General features: G+C 40.4%; 1 protein-coding gene across 1 annotated transcript; it reads right to left on the bottom strand.

The window, feature by feature from the left end:
* Window positions 1–382: 382 nt before the first annotated feature.
* Window positions 383–17428, bottom strand: LOC134541772 (alpha-L-fucosidase-like). The gene is made up of 9 exons (XM_063385436.1): window positions 17156–17428; window positions 15714–15852; window positions 14006–14112; window positions 10729–10889; window positions 8001–8202; window positions 5062–5202; window positions 3858–4020; window positions 1142–1280; window positions 383–808 (listed from the first exon to the last, which is right to left on the bottom strand). Exons 1-9 carry the CDS (start codon window positions 17346–17348, stop codon window positions 704–706), a joined length of 1350 nt encoding a protein of 449 aa, XP_063241506.1. The 5' UTR covers window positions 17349–17428; the 3' UTR covers window positions 383–703.
* Window positions 17429–19814: the final 2386 nt, after the last annotated feature.

Below are 19814 nucleotides of genomic sequence, written 5' to 3'. Positions count from 1 at the left end.
TATTGCCATATTACCACACTTATGACCTTAAATGCTGTGTCCCTTTTTAATATTTACTAATACTTTAATACTATTACGTATTACTAATACTTACTAATACTTCTCTAATCTCCTTAAATCGTGTAGTGTTTAAACGGAATACTTTAAACGGAATTATTAGATGCCAGTTGGCTAAAGAGCATGAAAAAATTCAATAAAGTTAAAAAATATATATATTTTGTTTGATATCCTTGACAATTTTACGATTTAATTAGTATTTACTTTATGTTATTTAAAGTCTCGATTAATTGAACGAAATCACACATACGATCAGATGTATCTCTTATAGTCACAATAAGCGGCATTCTGATTAACCAACTATACTAAGGAAAAATAAAATACATTTTGGTTTTTAGACACTTTATTGTCAAACCAAACATATTCTGGGGAACAAAGGTTTTATTAGTTTTATCAAAATTAGACTGTAGTTTTATATGTTGTAGATTACTGAAGTGTGAAGTTTCACTTAAAACGGGCACGGCAGACACGTACAGAAAATGTTTATTTTGATTAGGCAGTGTAATCTGCATTCAGACTAAATATTTTGTGTTTTTTTTAACATTCGATAGCATAACTATTTGCTGCGTCAACAAATATTTCTCCCGGCGCGAGCTGCCAAAACTTCCAAGAAAACGCGCGCGTACTTGGGACATTGTTGGGTGGTTCAGTTGGCAACACCGGTCAGCCTGAGCGCCCACGCCCAGCCAGGTTGGTACACCTGGCTCATGTCCGGGAACTGCACCGTCACGTTCGAGTCGGCGGCGCTCCACTGGAACCAGGGGTGCCAACACTCGCATCAGATACAGTCCTCGACCACACACACACACGTTGTCCGGGGATTCAGTAGATAATAACTGTTAATAATATCAGAGTGATATCTGTTTACGAAAATCATTTTCGAAAATGCTGAGGGCAGGTGAGTTGTCCTGTTTCCGTACCTGATTTATAAACTGTAAATTTTAGAAGAGTGACAAAAGCTGAAACGCGTGGTTTTCAGAACGATCTTTGAGTTGAAATTATTCTGAAACATTGATGTCATCGGCATATAGCAAACGTCGACGCAAGAACGCTTCAAGCTGACGTCAGGGCCAGCGCTGCTCACCTTCAGCTGTCCTTGGTAGCCCAGCATGGTGACAGTCGCGTTCTCGGCCAGTCTCACGTCTCCCAGGACACCCTTACCGCCCGGAGGCCAGCCCACGAATATGGCGTACACGGCCGTCTTGTTCTTGTCCTGCGTGTACCTGCGAGCAGTTACCTCACACTCCAGTCACACCATGTATTCATATCAGGGGCGCAACAACAGGGGGGGGGGGGGCAAGGGTATTTCCCCCCCCCCCTTCTGAAACCTTGAAGTGGGGGCAAACGGGGGCAAAGAAAGTGCTGTTTAATCAACTTTTAGATAATAAAACTGCTTAAATAACACCATTTTCCACCTTCAAATACAAATTTTCCCGGGGGAGGACCCCCGGACCCCCCACTTCATTAGGGGGGATCGATGATTCTTTATAAAAAGGTATATCGCCCCCCCCCCTTTGGAAATTTAGTTGTTGCGCCCCTGATTCATATGATGTAGATCCCTAACATAACCGGTACAATAACTAGAATAAACATTGTACAACAAACACTTTCAAAACAAAAGTTCACACAACGACTTTTATGTAACCTATCATGATCCATTAATAAAATGCCCAACTTGTGATTCAATTTTTTACTTGTATATAGTTTTCTTAATACGCTGTATTATTTGGCCATTAATCACCATTTATGCGAGAAGACAATCATACTTTTCAGCATATTTTGGGCAATTGTCACTCACCCGAAATGTTTCTCAGATATGGCGCATCTGTAAAAAATATTACTTAAAAAAAAAAACAACAACATATAGATAATCTAAAAACTACAAAGAAAAATTACAGTACAAACATATTAAATTACCATTGCTGTAACAGGCAACCATTAGTGGGTTTTAGTTTAATGAAATAACTTTTAAATGGACTTTCGTAAAAAATCTCTCTCGTAGCTATTTCTAATTTAACATTGACTTAAGTTAATAAGTACACAGTAATTTTTATATAGAAAATTAAGTTCTATGATTTCACTCCTGAACGTCACATTTAAAGTGAGCATTCAAATAGCTTAGAACCGTAATCTACGTCCTTTAATTTTACGCAGGCAACGCAGAGCAGGAATGATTTTATATTAAAAACGAATGTATTTATATTACAAAAATGTTACAGCTATCCGATATTGATGCATACATGCAAGCGGAGAACAGTGTTGATCTTGATGTACGAGTGGAAGTAGGAACACAAAATTAATTCGAACAAAGAAAGCAAGCAGTGTTTCAGAGTTTCAACCATGGAGTTAGGAATTGTCAGGAGACGACATTGCTGTGCTGTGGTTGTTGGATCAACGTTTTACCTTATCATCGCCACATTGCAACACCCAAAACATTGTGGAAATGGTGCTTGACCACGCGTGGTGAAGGTTAGTAAGTATGAATTATAATTTCCGCCGTTAAACACAACCAATCACAGCCAGGGCGCAGACCAAAAGCCGGGCAAAAAGCGGCTACCAGGGTGTCCACAAGGAAAAAAATATTTCGTACCAACTTAGGCGAGAAAAAGTACTAGATTTGAAAAAAAATACTAAATAATAATTTGTTATGGTTTTAACAATTTTGGAAGTTATTATGACATTGCAATGCTCTAACTTAAATATCACACCACACACACACATACATTCCTTAGTTTTTAAAAATAATTACGCTTAATAATAAAACATATTGGAGTTACTGTAATGTTGTTATATTAAATTAAAAAAAGTACTAGATCTGAGCGTAAAAGTACTAGACCACTGAAAAGCTTATAAAAGTACTAGATCTAGTAACTGTGGACACCCTGGCGGCTACATGCTATTATGTCCGTGGCCACCCCTGGCTTGAACCACGGGGGTAAGAAGTAAGGGAGGTGGGGTGTGCAATCTTTGCCATGTTGATACTCCAAGTCAAAATGAGAACGACCCCTCGTCCCCCTTTCTACCTGCATAGCAAAACAATTTTTGTTTACAATGAAATTTAATGCTAATTTCGTGTAGATGCGTCGGTATTATGCTAATTTATCAATATTCACTGCACGAGGGTATCTTGATTCTTCCTAGAGAATTATTTTCAAGCTATTAAACAAGTTTATAGAATATTAGCCTTTATTCTGCTACGATTTGTATTGCTATCGAATTGCTAGCCAGTTGACTTAAACCAAATATCGTAATACGACAATATGGGAAAACTCTGGCCAATTATCATTGGCGAAGCGCGATGGAAATTTACTGCACTGCTTCCAAGCTGTTTTCACTCCACGCCGCTATATGCCAGTACTCTCACGCTCTTAAAACACACTTAGTTACACTCCACGCCGCCAGGTTAGGTCACATCACTTGTCTCGCGTATTTCTTACGAGTTTCCTGTATTGTCCTTAGTACAACGGTTGCTCCAACTTCAGAACAGACGGGAAGCCTTCTTTTCACAGACGAGAGAGCCAAATTCCCGATCGTGCATCTTCGGTTTTTTTTGGTTCATTGTAAATAAATATGGCGGTGTTGATAAAAGGATACTAATGGTCAATTATGTTAGGTTAGCTACATTATAAATACTTTAAAACATCGTGGACGGTTGATTTGGTTAGGATAGCTACATTAAAGATACGGGAAAAAAGCATGATTTTCGGGGAACTTCGGGTTCTGGCTCTCTCGTCTGTGAAAAGAAGGCTTCCCTCAGAACAGACACCCACTCCACTTGAACGACCTCGTTGTTTACGCACCACACGTTGCTGGAAACGGCGTCGTTCTGGTGGGACCACGGCCTGGTAGAGTAGATGGCCTCGCCGTTCACCTTCAGCCATGAGCCGATCTGCCTCAGTCTCTCCTCCATTATGACCGGGATCATGCCCTCCTTGGTAGGGCCGACATTCAGCAGCAAATTTCCTGCGGGCGTCAATCAACTGTGCAATATAAACATTTCCTGGCCTATTTAGTCCATGTTATTTGAGTTTACAGGCCGTTGTCGCTTCTAAGATTGAAGGATTATTACTGACGGAAGGAGACTGTTTCCCTGAAGATGGCGACTGCAATGTGGAGCGAAACGTAGGAGAAACGTTAGTCAACCTTTAAGAGGCTATGCACACCAATAAATAATTCATCCAATACATTATACCACTTAAACAGCAACAAATATAAAGCTATAGGCCTATGTACTTACAAGACTGGTTCATTTGTGTAGTGGGTTCCAGATGCAATTGATTATGATTAAAAGTTACATTTTTTTTATCTTGAAGTATTTATTTTTTGTTTAGCATAGTATTTAAAATATCCGGAAAGTAATAGCACAAAGCTGTTTACATGATTGGTTGCCGTCCACGGCCAATGGGAACTGCACTATGCGGACGGTCAATCGGTATTCCAAGACACAAAAGTAAGTGTTTGGGCACTGAATATGCGGTACCTGTGTTGAATATGCTACACATGTACACTAACCGTATTCCCAGCGCACGATAGGACACGGCCTGTCCTTCATTTCTAGGGAACGGAGTTTGGTGTCCGATCCTTTGCCGATCTGTTGCCCCAATTCTGCGCATGCGCAGAGCTCGCTTTTTCGTTGACTTCGTCCAGATGGCGGTCCCGCTTCCGCGTGTTCGTGTGCCAAATGAAACTTTATGACAGCGAAGCTTTACTGGACTATACATATATTGTGCGCTTTAATGGTCATAACAATAAATAACCGCAACTTAAAAACAACTTGAGAAAATTAGAAAAGGCAGTCCTTTTTTATGTGCGATGGTGCTGCTATCTCTAGTATTTTTGGCGTGACAGTTGCATCGAGGGTTGCGAAACGTCCGCTGGAATGCGCTGGAGCCAGTTCCTAGCCTCGCGCAGGGCACGGTCGCCGGGGGTCGGCTCGGACACGTCCAGGGTTCAGGAACACGGTCCGAGAGCTGTGTGCCCACAATGTGGCCTTGGGGCGCTCACCGTTCATGCTGACGACCTTGACGAGCAGCTCGATGCACTCCGCCCCGGTCCTGTAGTCGGCCAGCGCCGCCTCGCGCCGGTAGCCCCAGGAGGCCGAGTCCAGCGTGGTCGCCGACTCCCACTTGTGCGTCTGCAGACCGCCTGCGGGGACACGTGGCCACGTGATGCCGGCCGCCGCTTGCAAGCCGGCAACCCTTCGAGCCAAGCGCCCGACCGTGCATCTTCGCTCATTGTAGATCAATATGGCGATGTTATTCATTAACGTACATCTGTACATCGGTGGTTTGCCGTGTGTCCGTGAATGTTTATTTCGGACAACTCATGGTAACTAATGGTCAATTAGGTTAGGTTAGCTACGTTATAAATACTTTAAAACATTGTGGACGGTTGATTTGGTTTAGGATAGCTACATTAAAGATACTGTGAAATCATGTAAACGGTTTCCTAGCGCTGGATAGCTACATATTAAAAAGTTATTTGCTAAGCAACCATAAAATGATTTCACAGTATTTTTTAATGCAGCTATACTTTCCTAATATAACCAACCATCCACAATGTTTTAAAGTATTTATAATGTAGCTAACCTACTGAATAATTATTTAAATTACTTCTTGCTTATTTTAAGAATGACATGTTATAAGTAAAAACCCGCGCATTTGGAGAATAAATGCCCGCGATTTTTTTTTTTCCTCCAAATAAATACACCTGTTGTGGTACGGAAAAGAAAAAAAGCGAGCATGAACTTCGGGAAACTTCGGGTTTTGGGTCTCTCGTCTGTGAAAAGAAGGCTTCCCTTGCAAACCACTGCGCGATGTTTGTCCACGGACATTGTTCACAGAAGCAACAGCGACTGCCATTGGTACCATTTTCGGGAAGGGTCAATTTTGAGACAAGTTACATGCGACAGTCTGTAGCGCAGAGCCGTGTTTATACTGCAACAATTTAGTGTGGAGTCATAATAAGAATTTGACGTGGCGGTTTTTTCATTTCAAGGACCGTGTTTGTTGATTGGGCATGTCACTAGATTCCGGATCTCTTAAGGCCCTGTCACACTGTCAAATATTTTTCACCAAATATATTTTGACAGTAAGGTTGGACGAAAAATGGCAGTTTTTTCTATCAAATATATTTGGCCAGATAACCTCACATATATTTTAAATGATGCCAAACCATCAAACTTTTTTTTTTGTCGGAGCTATCTCAGAAAATTCAATTTTAATATCAGGTTGAAATTAAACTATGCAATACATTGATGGATGAAATTTTAGAAGTTGTTTCATGATTTTTGTCCAATTATTAACTTTGGAAATCTCTGGCAATTTAACTCACATTAAGAAATGTTCAGTAAGGTTTAAGAGTTATTTATACACATTAGTTACTTTTTACACATAACATTATTTCGTAAACGACATTAATACTAACATTATTTTAGTTACTCCACTTTTATAACCTCTTTGATCGCCCATGTGTTTTTCGCCATTTTAATGGTTCGTTGAGAATTAAACGGACATTTCCGTTTTCGCTGAGCACGATTTTGATTGGCTCTAAGAGACTGTTGGATCTCACCATAGCCTTAAGCTCAGTGAAAAATAAGATGCGGGTTTTTTTTTATGCTATATATATATTTTTTTTTATTGAATTCAGTCTTTTGAACGTCACTGAAACTTCATAACCGCGGCCATCTTTTCTGATAGTTATAATTAATTTAATTCGGGTTTTTCAGTATTTGTTTCTGATGACATTAGTAAATCTGTGGAAATAATAAAAAGGGGGGTGGGGTGGAATTGAGCTGATCTTCCAGTTCTCGCCAAAGATGTGTAACATCTTACCTCGGTAACAAGCAAACTCATGTGTTACCTATCATTGTTACAAATACAGTTGTCATACGAAACTCGGACACGAAATTTAACGTAGAATTATGTAAAATAAGGCCGAGCGTAATAAATATATGCAAATTTTGTTTTCAACTAAATTTCTGGACGCAAATCACTCATGGTTTCCGCGCCCGTTCTCGGTGCAGATACGTCGACTGTCGAATCATTCCATTTGCAGTGCGAAACGTTAAACTACATAATTAAACGGCTCCGATAAACGCAAAAAAAAAAAAAATACTTTAACAAAAATTTTTAAAAACCCCGGCTTTGGACATGATTTTCGACGAGGAATTTTACTAAAATACTGCCCATCTTGACCAAATTCGTTAAAAAGTTAATACTAAATAACGTTTCCCTTTGACTTTGCGAACTTTGGTTCTCGCCAACCGCCTGATGGCTGCACCGTGGTTACTCATTTCCGTTACAATCACGTAATTACTCCTTGTAGAGATCTAAGATATTATATATTTAAAAAATTGGTTGTCTGTAAAGTCGGTTTACAGACGATAGTTTAACGTGACAACGTCATAACAAAACATTGATGAAATGATTGCATAATTTTATGAATAAAATTGAATCATTTTTATTGAATTATCACTATTTTGTATGGATACAAAGAAGGAGTGAAATGAAATCTACAATTTAATTGATAAATTTACTTTTATTTGCACTCATTAGTTCAAATATGTTTATTACTTTAACGAACAGATTATTTTAACTATAACTTTTATACGTGTTTGCTATTTAACTTCTTCCGATCCGTGTTATTCTATTAAGGATAGGACGATGATAGGGAAAGTAGGAAACGAATGGGAGTGATTCAAGTTTAATGTGCCTCGAAAAAGTCAAATCGATGGTTGTTCCAATCGAGTGGAAGAGAGATAGATGCGGCGCAAGCGTACTACGAGCGTAACGGGACACAGCGTAACAGGACAATGTGCGTTACGGGACACTTTTTTCGTGCGTGCAGCCGGCGTTCATCGATTTATTAGACGTTGTCACGTGAACAAGAACCTGTTGCGGAGGTACGACGCTGGGGGCAACTGCCGGCGGACGAGCACTCGCCTGGCACGTAGTGGTCGCTGCAGTCGTAGAAGCCGCCGTGCGCGCACTTGGTGCCGCTGCCCCAGCGGTCGTTGACGGCCACCGAGTCCTTGACGGGGCTGTCGTTGAACAGCCAGGCCAGGAACTCGGTGCTGCCCCAGTAGGAGGGGGGCGACTCCCACTCGCCGTCGGACCACACCACCTCGGGCCGGAACAGCTCCACCTGCGGGGACCGGCCCCCGGGCCCTCAGGGCGGTATCCCAAGACACAAGAATAACATTGCAGTTTGTCACCAGCGGCGTAGCAAGCGGGTGGCTGAGATGCCCCCCCCCCCCCCGGCCAGGGGCGCCGGTGAAGGGGGTGGAAGGGGGCGCTGCCGCGACGGTTTCGCGGTTACTGAACGCCCCCTCCCCCTTCTGCTTTACTCCAAGAGGGGGCGCCATTTTCAAGTCTGGCCAGGGGCGCCAGTCACCTTAGCTACGCCACTGTTCGTCACTGTTTGTCATGGGAAAAACACATAAATACAAAATTGGAAGAAAAAAATAAAGACCCACAGAAAAACCTAAATCAGCTGACGTCAAACAGGTAGACCCGACGATGAACCTAAACACGTGTTATGGACGAAACAGCGACGACAGCACAAACGAACACATTCAAGCTTGAAACATCTGACAGCACAAGCATTCCGTGTAATGAGTTTAGTCACGGAGAGAATAATATCAACAATGAACACAGTGGGCTAGCAACGAAGAGACAGTCACAACAACAACAGTCAATAAGTGCAAAAAACTAATTTCACGTCTTGATAGCTTACATCTTCATTATGTAAAATGCTCCGAGAAAGTTAAGTGTGAGTATAATGAACATGGTTGTTGTTTTGACTCATGTGTTGTACCGACTGATGAGTCTATATAAGTGAGACCCTGGTGATATGGACTTCAGTCCGTCTCTGGCTGAGGTAATGAACGGATCGGATAGACATTTAAAGTCATGTAAAAGGCTTAGTCCGTACAATAAGAAGACTGTTTGAAACGAGGAATCCAAAAGGCTTTGGTAATTTGTCAGTGTTTTTTTTTGTACTTGTAGTAGTGTATTGAATTTATGTAATAATTTTTTTTAAAAGAAATTGTGGTGTTTTTATTTTCTCAAACCTGTCGCTTTTGTGGTATTTTTTAAAATTAAAGTTGTTTTGTATCGGCCAGGGATCGAACCAAGGACCTTATTCGATCTAATCAATCAGTATATAAATTACAAATTTATTTAATGAATTTTGAACTTTTTCCCGAATCTCTAGCATTAAAATTACGAATTTCCAATATGGTGGTCTTGATGTCTGATAGGATGATGGTAGTAGAGGATTTAGAGTCTCTTTAAATATGTTGAACATGGTTTATTGCAATTATTATTTTTTACATAAAATTAAACATTATTGCATCGTTCGGGTATCGAACCAAGAACAGGAGCGGGTCGAATCGATATGTAAGTTATTGAGTGATTTTTTTTGATGAATTTTGGATTTTTTTCCGCTTTTCTAGCTAAATAATTACGGATTTTCAAGATGGCGGCCGAATTTCAAGATGGCGAGTGTCACAGCAATAATTGATTATTGCACTCTAGCGGATAATAATTAAACTAACATGTCATCAGCGCACTCTAGCCGACGATACAATGATGATGGCTTCCAGCATCGAAGACAAGATGGCGGACATGACGTCATACTGGGTGACGATATATATGCTTTAAGAAAAGTGGTGGGAGTCAGTCTGCCAAAAGTCACCACGGGGGGAAGGATCGGTCGCAATATTTTTTTTTTTGCGCTCGTCGGGTTTGAACTGAGGACTCCGAGCTCCGTGTCGTAAATGTATGTTTTTTAAATATTTTTCATTAAATTTTTATTAAGAGAATTTTTTAATAAATTTTAAATTTTTTTCATTAAAATCGGATAGTAAATAAAAAAGTTAAAGATGGCGACCATAACAGAAAATGCAACGGTGACGTCATCATCCAATATGGCATATTCCATGATGACGTGAGGCTTATCGGAGGCTGTCGACATGGATGATTAAGCCTACATATGGACATTTCTAGCCGCCGGGATTTTTAAGGACTAAAAACCAGAAATTTTCCCTCGAAACGGGAATTTTTCCCTCGAAATGAGAAATTTTTAATTTTTGGAATTTTTTAAAAATTTTTGGCGGAATTTTTTTCCACAGAAATGGAAATTTTGAGGAATTTTGGGCAATTTTTGCCCAATTTTGGCGAATTTTGAGGGTCAAAGGTCAAGGTCAAACTTGTCCCGTTACACTATGTCCCGTTACACTCCTCCAAGATGGCCGCTGTGACGTCACAGATGGACGTGCCGTCAGAGATGTGGCTCGGCACCCGGCACCACACCCTGAACCCTGTTTCAGGACCGTCATTCCTATACTACTTCTATGGTTCCGTCTTCACCAACGTATTCCTTAGCGTATTCGTTTTGAATCATATGTATATGTATTTACTTAAGTTATATTCTTATTTTATTATTCATAAGATATATTTTGGTTTGTCTGTAAGTATAGATGTTAAGTCATACAAAAAAAGTTTTCTCATTAAGAATTGCAATGAAGTAAGTTCAGATCGGAATGAAAAATATTCTCGCTATCACAACAGTTAGAAGTTCCTTTATGTTGATAAAATATATACCTTGATCTATACTTACAAGAAAAAACTGAGCATAAATAACTTTTAATGCAATTTAAACTCTCACGATTTCTTTCAGTTCCGGAATAGCTTTCTGCTTGGCAAATGTCTGTGTGGTCCATGCGTTGCCCTTGTCCTTCTCGTACAGAGGGTTGAACCACTCAAGCATGGAGTGGTAGATTCCGAACCTTATGTCCGTGTTGTTGCGGATGGCTTTCGCGAGCGGCCCTGGAAAAAAATAAAAAAAATGTGGTATTTTTTACATTTTAAAAATAAACGTTTTAGACATGTCAAAGGAACGTTTCAGTGAACGAATTTTGAAGGAAATACCTGCTCGGAGAGCAAGTAAATGGCAGGAAGTTAAGCTTAATGCCATGTTCCTAAACTGTGCAAAAAAAAAAAAAAGCAAAAAAATTGCAAAAAAGCACAAGGAAAAGTTAAATAACCTCAATATATAATAACACATTATAACTTAAGCAAGATTAAAAAAAACACCGGAAGCATTGCCCAACTTTCAACTTCTTGCGTTTTCATATTTTATATTTTGAAATATGCGGGCTCTATGTGTATATACAACGATACGATTTTCTGTTTATTGCACGACTAACGTTTTTATTTGTTAAACTTTCGTACTGTCAAAGTAAATCACTTTTTTAAGAATAATATTATTTAGAATTTGCCATGAAAGGAGCACGAGTATTAAATTTTTTTTCCGCGGTTTTACAGTTCCAAGGGATGTCTTACTATTTTCACGCTTTTATAATTGACAGTTATTTTCTTGCGTTTCTCGCGAAGCGTATAAAACCAGCTTAGGCTAAATAAAAATATCAAATATTTACAAATAAATATATATATACATACATGGCAACCTGTTAAAGCATACGAAATAAGAGGATATGACTCACGTCAGTCAAGAGAGGTTAACAAATATATCTTTGTCTATTTCCCCCTCAAGGGTTCGACACGTCCCCAGAGCCGTGGCGTAACTAGAACGCCATTGTTCTTGCAGCTTCGAGTGTTAAGTCGGAGATCCTGATGAGGGCTACCAGACATTTCCAGAGCGCGGCCCCGGGTATATAAGACGACGACCCCCGGCGAGAGAATGACAGGGGCTGGTGGCGACACCGGCAGATCCTCGTAGCGCGTTTATTGCACAGTGGACAATCGCTATAAGCACTTTTCTCTGTTCTCACGGCTGGAAAATGTCTTCAAATTTACTTTTGCTGTTCCATTTCACGAATATTTCTTTATGAAAATCTACAATCAGCGATAAACTAAAATGTGGCACATAATGCTTCAGTACGAGGAGTTGAGATGGCTAGTGTGGAATAGGGAGCACAGCTCTGAAGACAGATGGGCCATGTGAGGATAAATAAAGCTTAGATCGCTCAGTGATTGGAGGAGCTCATGATACTATTAGAGCATGTGTAATGTAACGTTTCTTAAATTTGACATTTTTAAAAACCCATTTCCCAACTGTAACTTGCAAAGCATCACGTGATTTTTTTTTATACGGTCTGTTGACAGAACAAGAGTGGCGGAAAGATACATAGACAATTGTGATACTTTTGTGAACTGTCAATTTCGAGACAAGGTATATGACCTAGATTAAACCATTGAACAATGGATGGAGCCATAGTGGTGGCCTGCATATCGTACAACACCCAGGTGTTTGATACATTTCTAAAATATAACGTTACAATAGAGAACATTATGTTCCAGCAACACTGCAGAAATGTGTCTGAATCAGCATAACTTTCAACGTGGTGACTTGAAGAGAAGTTGGTCTGCAAGAACGTGATATGCAGGATTGACAGACTGGATTGTCTGTAAGAGAAAAATATCATTTCGGAAGGAATAACATGGATGGGGTATTCTTCAGACCATTATCAGCCAAGAAGTGTAGGATCACAATGTGGCGATAAATACAGCAAAAGGGCAGCTTTCCCTTAATCTAGAGAGGAAGAACGGTTATTAGAATCTAAACTCTGCTCTGTAATAACAGAAAGATTCTCAAGCAGCAAATCATTGTCTGATATAGCCTGGTAAGTATATATTATGAATATATAAAAAATTTCAATACACCGCTTTGATATTAGCAAAATATATTTGACCAATGGGTTCATTAAGAAATAACTGTGCTCATTTTAAAACGGAAAAAAATGAAAGTTTGACCAAATACCATAACTTAGGTACAATTATCCAAGAAACCATTTTCTTATCTTATTTCCATTGTTCAGTTATTGATCATCATTATTTTGCCACGCATTTGAAAACATTATTGTGCGCTACTGATAGTGTGTATCGTTATCTGACACTTGCAAATATATTGACATTCAACTTTAATCGGAGAACAATCTATCGTAATTAAATTTACCCGCACTTAAGGTGTGACCTCACGTGCCTTATCGATTATTGTTTGATGTGCAAACATCTTAGCGCGCGGTATACGGAATTTTGTGGGAGTAGTTCCGTGAAAATGGAACGGAAGTCGATGAACGGAAATGCGACACAAAGATGGCGGACCCGCGTGTGGCAACATAAACCCGTACATAATCACTTTCATAAACATTAGGGGACATACCAAAAGTATTGGTATACCAAATGAAACTTTATGTTTGTTAAACTACCCTGTATTATATTTGGTAAACTAAAATAGTCATAGTAAAAAGTAATCTTTAATTTTGAAAATACCTAAGAAAACTGGCATTACGTTGATAATAACACATAATCTCCTTGGCTGTAACGCCAAAGTGATGTTCCCCCCCCCCCCCATATATCTTCTAAAGGATCCTTGAAAATTACGTTCTTAAAATATGTCAGATTTTTTTTTTGATCCTCCGAATAGTTTCAAGGATCATTACAGAAGGATTCGCAGATACAGGTTTCCGTGAAAGGACGATCCCCCGCGTCATTTCGTGTGTCCGTGTGGCCTGGAAGGGTTTGGTGACGCTATGTTTGCGTAAAATATAATTAGTAAAAATTTAACGTTATCGTGTATTTTAGTGGGCCAACTTCTGTCTACTACACCCTTTTATGTTTTTTTTTCTATTACTGTCAAATGATAAACTTGTGCGACTGCCTGTGACTATGGTATGAGAAATTGTAAAACGTGAAAAAATGTCTTCCGAAAAGTTTTTCTCCGTTGATACACAAGCTTGTGTTAAAGGAAAAGGAATTCAGCCAAGGCAAGGCAGAATTTTAAAGGCAAGTTTCTCACTGAATGTAGCCTTGAATGGTATTAAATGTGGTTTTGGCCAAAGCTGCATATGAAAAATGACCTACCTTTACTATTCATAAGCACCATTGGTGTTGAAACTATACCACGAGGTGTGTTATCTCACCGATCAGGTCTTTGCCAGGGCCCACGTCTTTGGCGTTCCAGCTGAATGAGTAGTTTGAAGGGTAGAGCGCATAGCCGTCGTGGTGCTTAGTCGTCACGACCAGGTACCTGCAACATGTCACGGCGTCACGACCAGGTACCTGCAACATGTCACGGCGTCACGACCAGGTACCTGCAACATGTCACGGCGTCACGACCAGGTACCTGCAACATGTCACGGCGTCACGACCAGGTACCTGCAACATGTCACGGCGTCACGACCAGGTACCTGCAACATGTCACGGCGTCACGACCAGGTACCTGCAACATGTCACGGCGTCACGACCAGGTACCTGCAACATGTCACGGCGTCACGACCAGGTACCTGCAACATGTCACGGCGTCACGACCAGGTACCTGCAACATGTCACGGCGTCACGACCAGGTACCTGCAACATGTCACGGCGTCACGACCAGGTACCTGCAACATGTCACGGCGTCACGACCAGGTACCTGCAACATGTCACGGCGTCACGACCAGGTACCTGCAACATGTCACGGCGTCACGACCAGGTACCTGCAACATGTCACGGCGTCACGACCAGGTACCTGCAACATTTCACGGCGTCACGACCAGGTACCTGCAACATGTCACGGCGTCACGACCAGGTACCTGCAACATGTCACGGCGTCACGACCAGGTACCTGCAACATGTCACGGCGTCACGACCAGGTACCTGCAACATGTCACGGCGTCACGACCAGGTACCTGCAACATGTCACGGCGTCACGACCAGGTACCTGCAACATGTCACGGCGTCACGACCAGGTACCTGCAACATGTCACGGCGTCACGACCAGGTACCTGCAACATGTCACGGCGTCACGACCAGGTACCTGCAACATGTCACGGCGTCACGACCAGGTACCTGCAACATGTCACGGCGTCACGACCAGGTACCTGCAACATGTCACGGCGTCACGACCAGGTACCTGCAACATGTCACGGCGTCACGACCAGGTACCTGCAACATGTCACGGTAGTTGGACTCCCGAACATTTCCGGACATGTCCGAAGTACATCACTCGCTCGTACAACTTCGTAGTCGGAATAAAAAGAAACAGAAGCCGAGCAATTCCAAAATAAAAATATTTTGCCAGAATAATTTATTTATACTATAATTAAATTGTACAACATCAAAACAAAAAAATCTAATTATTAACGAACTAGATTATTCGGGTTCCGAGTGATCCTTCAGTTTCTCCTTTGTGTGTAAGATTTTTTTTTTTTAAAGTTGTTTGCATTTTATAGTTAGATCTTAAAAGTACATAGAAAGACGATTTGAGTGAGAAAGAGAAGAGGCTATGCCACAAAAACAAAGTTTTGAGGTAAATGAAGTTATAGGTATAGACTAAGAACAAAATACATAAAATTTGTTTATTTTAATTAAGTAAATTGTTTAAAACCATCTTAATGTATATAATATTTCGATGTTGAAGATTGTGTGGCATAGCCCCTTCTCTTACTCAGGCACTCAATTACAAATATACATTTAATGTTTTTGAGAACAGTGTAAATTAAGTAAAAATAACAATTGCAAAAAATTAAAAAAGGTTTATTTTCTCAGCAGATGATTTATTCGGGCAGCTGTAATGTCAAATCGAATGCAAGTAGTGATACGTTTAAATCTAAAAAAAAGGAAGACTTTTAGAGCATAAGTGACACATACTTCGCTCCCGCTGACGAGAAGATGTCGGCCCATTTGTTTGGCTCGTACAGCTCCGTCCGGAACTGTTTGGCAAACTCCTGGTACGTGAAGTTCGGAGGATAGTTGTTCTTCATGAAGTTCACATACTTCTCTTCGTTTTCTGAACAAAATAATCAAAACTTCATTAATGAGTGTCTGTGTCCGACCCGTCGCGTCGGCTCGCTCTGCACCGGACCAATCACACGGCGCCTCTCCGGGGTCACGTGACTGCAGCGCGGGGCGGGGGAGACCTACGATGCACACCAAGTTCTGCCATTCCCGATTACACCCGAACAATTCACCTTCGGCCAACTTCGGGATTTGTTTTATTTTTGCGCAGGAAAAATGAATTCAAATATTAAAAGTGGTCGGTTAGGTTAGCTACATTGAAACACTTTAAAACACTGTGGACGGTTAGTTAGGTTAGTACAGCTACATTAAAATGAACAGAGGAATATAAATACATATAAATAAACCCGAGGTTGGCCGAAGGTGAATATTCGGGCGTTTTCGGGCAGGGACAGAACTTGATGTACATCTTAGGCTTCCCTCGGTTCAGAGACCAGGAGAGGGTGCGGATGGAACATTACCGTCCCCCCCCCCCCCCAATTTGTATTCTGATCTCCACGTACCAATATGGCGGACGTTTTTTTATATTCGTATTAGCTGCACTAGCCTGCTTTTATTAAAGACTGTAGTTAAGCTGTTCGAAAGAAAATTATATCCAAATATTACTGGTTTATATATATATATAATAATAAAAGTCGAAAACGAATCTTCATAATACAAGAAAAGTAAACATTTTTTCTCCACTTTAACCTCCAATATAGGTACAGCTGATACATTTGAATCAATTATTTGAGAAACCCCATAAGTCACAAAAAAATGTGAAAATGAGTTATCCATGGATTTTGGCACTACATAGTTAGTTCTACATACTAGCGAGACACCCCACATGTCCTGTTCAGTAGGTAGCTGCTCCCTGATGATGGCGACTGCAATGTCGACCGAAACGTCGGTGAATTATCCCGCCAAGGACACGCGGCTACAACCCATAGAAGCCAAGCTACTTTGGACAATGGCCGTGAAAGCCTGCGAACATTATTGTTCAGTGACTTTTAAAAAAGGACCATTTGTATATATTTCTCATTTGTTTGTGCTCGGAGCGTGGACATGTAACAATGCTTTTCTTTTTGTTGTTGGTTGGATGCGGAAGATACTTTCTCCTCGCTTGTGTGTCCAACAAAGGACAGTAAAAAATTAAGATGGCCGCCTAGACACAAGTTGATGCTGGGCGCTGCTAGAATTCGCCAATTTTCGGGTGAATTCTTTAACTTCCGTAGTCACGGAACAGTTATAATCAGTTTGGCCGGGCTGTCCTTCCCGCACCACGACAACGCGAACAGCTGACGGCGGCTACTCACGTCTCCAGAAGGACCAGAACCACTCGTTGCCGACGGCGGGCACGGAGTAGACCCCCCAGTGCACGAACACGCCGAACTTGGCGTCGTGGAACCACTCTGGCGTGGGTCTGGAGTCGATACTGTCCCAGGTAGCCTCGTACCTCCCGGCCACAGTCGCACCTGCCAGCAGCAGCGGCAGCAGGGCTGGCAACATGGCGGGCGGACTGACGCGCAATACCACCAACACACGCTATAAACACGCATCCAGTCTCGCGAACAAGCGCAAAAAGAAGTAAAGGCTGATAAGATAGATGGGGTTCGAGAGTCAATGGTGAATTGGACGACAGCGTGAAAAAAAACAACATACTTATTTACTTCGTTTGCAAACATGTTGATATCGACTGGTACTGTAGCGAGTGTTGAACTTTGTGCTGGCTGTTTGGAACTTCCCCGCACAACACTTGATTAAGACGTTTTCCGTCGAACGTAACATTTTTTTTTTGTGAACCAACTAATATGTTAGTAATCATCCAATTAAACCAGTACGGTCTTACGGTTAAAAACAAAAAAAAAATTAACTGATCAATATAACTCGGGGGCAGACAATAATAATTAGAGTATTAATATTAGATCTCCATTCGGCATGTCATCATCCATGATGCTTCACACCGGTTTCTACGGGCTTTTCCGGCTCTCTCTCTCTCACTCGATATACATGTATGTATGTATACATATATGTATATATACATATATATATATATATATATACATACATATACACACACATATATATCTGTGTGTGTCACTGACTGGAATAAATAATTTACTGTTGTGTATATCTAATTGTAATAATTATGATTATTTGAAATTTTTTAAATGTAAGATGTTAATGTTTGAAATCTATCAGCTGCTTGGAATTGAATGTTTAAGAATAATTGGAAAGTTTAATTAAAGTGAGTTTTTTTTTTCAGGCAGAATAGCTACAATTTTTGGAAGCGAGAATTCTAAATATCTCTTAGAAATTGTTTTATGAAGTAGAGGAATATATGTAAATTTATGTTTTGTAATGTCACGTAGAATAATTATGAGCTACATAAAATTAACTTATTTTTACTTGGTCGATGGCCAAAAAACATCTGTACTGTTTTAGGGGACTGTTCTGATTGGTCTACACCGGGCAGGCCAATCGCTCTGAGCGCTGCGGTGCAGAAACCTCACACTCTTCACAAACCTATAAAAATACATTAAAAAATAACCTTTGAATTTACCCTTACATTAAAATTTGAGCGTAAATTTGCCCTTATTAATATATATATATATATATATATATATATATATATATATATATATATATATATATATATATATATATAATGAGTGGCTACTGGAATTTTCAACAATTAATTGTTTTAAAATATAAAAATTCCCAAAGAAATAAAAAAAAATTAAAAATGTGTAATAGAGGAAGGACGAATTCTCTGGCGTGAAAGTTTCGGATCGCATGCTTGATGTAGCTGCTAAAATATCAGGTCAGGAATGTTTGTGATTATAGAAGACTATTTTTAAAAAAAAATGCTTCAAATTCTTCATAACATGAAGCTTACATTCCTTTTTATAAGTTATTGTACCTATAATTTTTATGCACGCAGCTTCTCTCGCGTAAATTTAACTTCCTCTCTACAAATTGCGAAGACGCTAATTTAAAAAAAACATTGTTTGCAGGAGTTCGAGCTTAATTCAAAGTAGTAAAATTTACAGAAATACATTACTCGGCTCTCAAAAAAAAATATTTAATTCATTAGTTGAAAGAACAGTAAACAGAAATCGAAAAATGTATATTTTCAATACAAACGAAGCCAGTAAGATGGAGTTTTCAGTGTTCCTTAGTTTTTTTTCCCGGTTCAATAGAGCGCATCAAACACTGAATCAGTGTGACGTAACTCAGCCACCCTCGTTGCATTCTTTGATACTTTTTCGTAATATCTCAAGAAGTTTCCAATCCGCCTGGTTTTTTTTTCTTCTGAAGCTCTGTGTGCCCACGTAGTCCGGAATAACAATGGTGTTAAGCACTACGACTACTTTTGTCCACACGTTGGCTGTGCTTTCCCGAGCATCTAAAACCAGGAAATTCAACGCCCTAACGAGACTTGCAGAAAGTACCACAATTCTCGGCGGAGGAAGAGAACAAACTCCAGGAAAGAGGGGGGAAAAGAGTAGCGCGGCAAAGTGCGGGGAAGTTAACCACAGCGCTCCGGCCTTTGTAAATTCGCGAAGGGCACGAGAGATTGATTTACGACCTCCTGCGCGGGAGGAATGCGTGATCCCGCCTTGACAAATGACAATCTACTGTGCGCCGACCGGCTCTTTGACGATTTCACGGCGCGCAGACTTGCGGGACCCTGGTATTGTGCAAAAGGGCTTTACCCGAGGTTTTGTGCTGTGTGAAATATTCATAGAGAAAAGGATGAAGGAGGGGGAAGGAGGATATTCAGGGACCCTTTACCTTAATATTTTAAAAGAAAAAAAATATATTTAAACAACGTTTTTAACCTAACCTGGAACTTATATTTCACCAATCATGTAGCTCATTTATCATAAGAAATTTTTAATATTTTTATCGACCGAGTGAATTGGCGTTTCTATGTACGACGATAAATTTCGAACAATTGAGTGGCTCTTC

This window comes from Bacillus rossius, assembly GCF_032445375.1.
Source record: "Bacillus rossius redtenbacheri isolate Brsri chromosome 4 unlocalized genomic scaffold, Brsri_v3 Brsri_v3_scf4_2, whole genome shotgun sequence".
NCBI lineage: Eukaryota > Metazoa > Arthropoda > Insecta > Phasmatodea > Bacillidae > Bacillus > Bacillus rossius.
This window is presented reverse-complemented; position numbering and strand designations above follow the sequence as displayed.

Excerpts from the sequence above, each read along its gene's own strand:
- LOC134541772 (XM_063385436.1), bottom strand. The coding sequence starts at position 17,348 with ATGTTGCCAGCCCTGCTGCCGCTGCTGCTGGCAGGTGCGACTGTGGCC. Across the intron at positions 15,853-17,155 it reads GTTCTGGTCCTTCTGGAGAC|AAAACGAAGAGAAGTATGTG; the intron begins GTGAGTAGCCGC and ends TATTTTGTTCAG. Across the intron at positions 5,203-8,000 it reads CAGCGACCACTACGTGCCAG|GCGGTCTGCAGACGCACAAG; the intron begins GCGAGTGCTCGT and ends GTGTCCCCGCAG.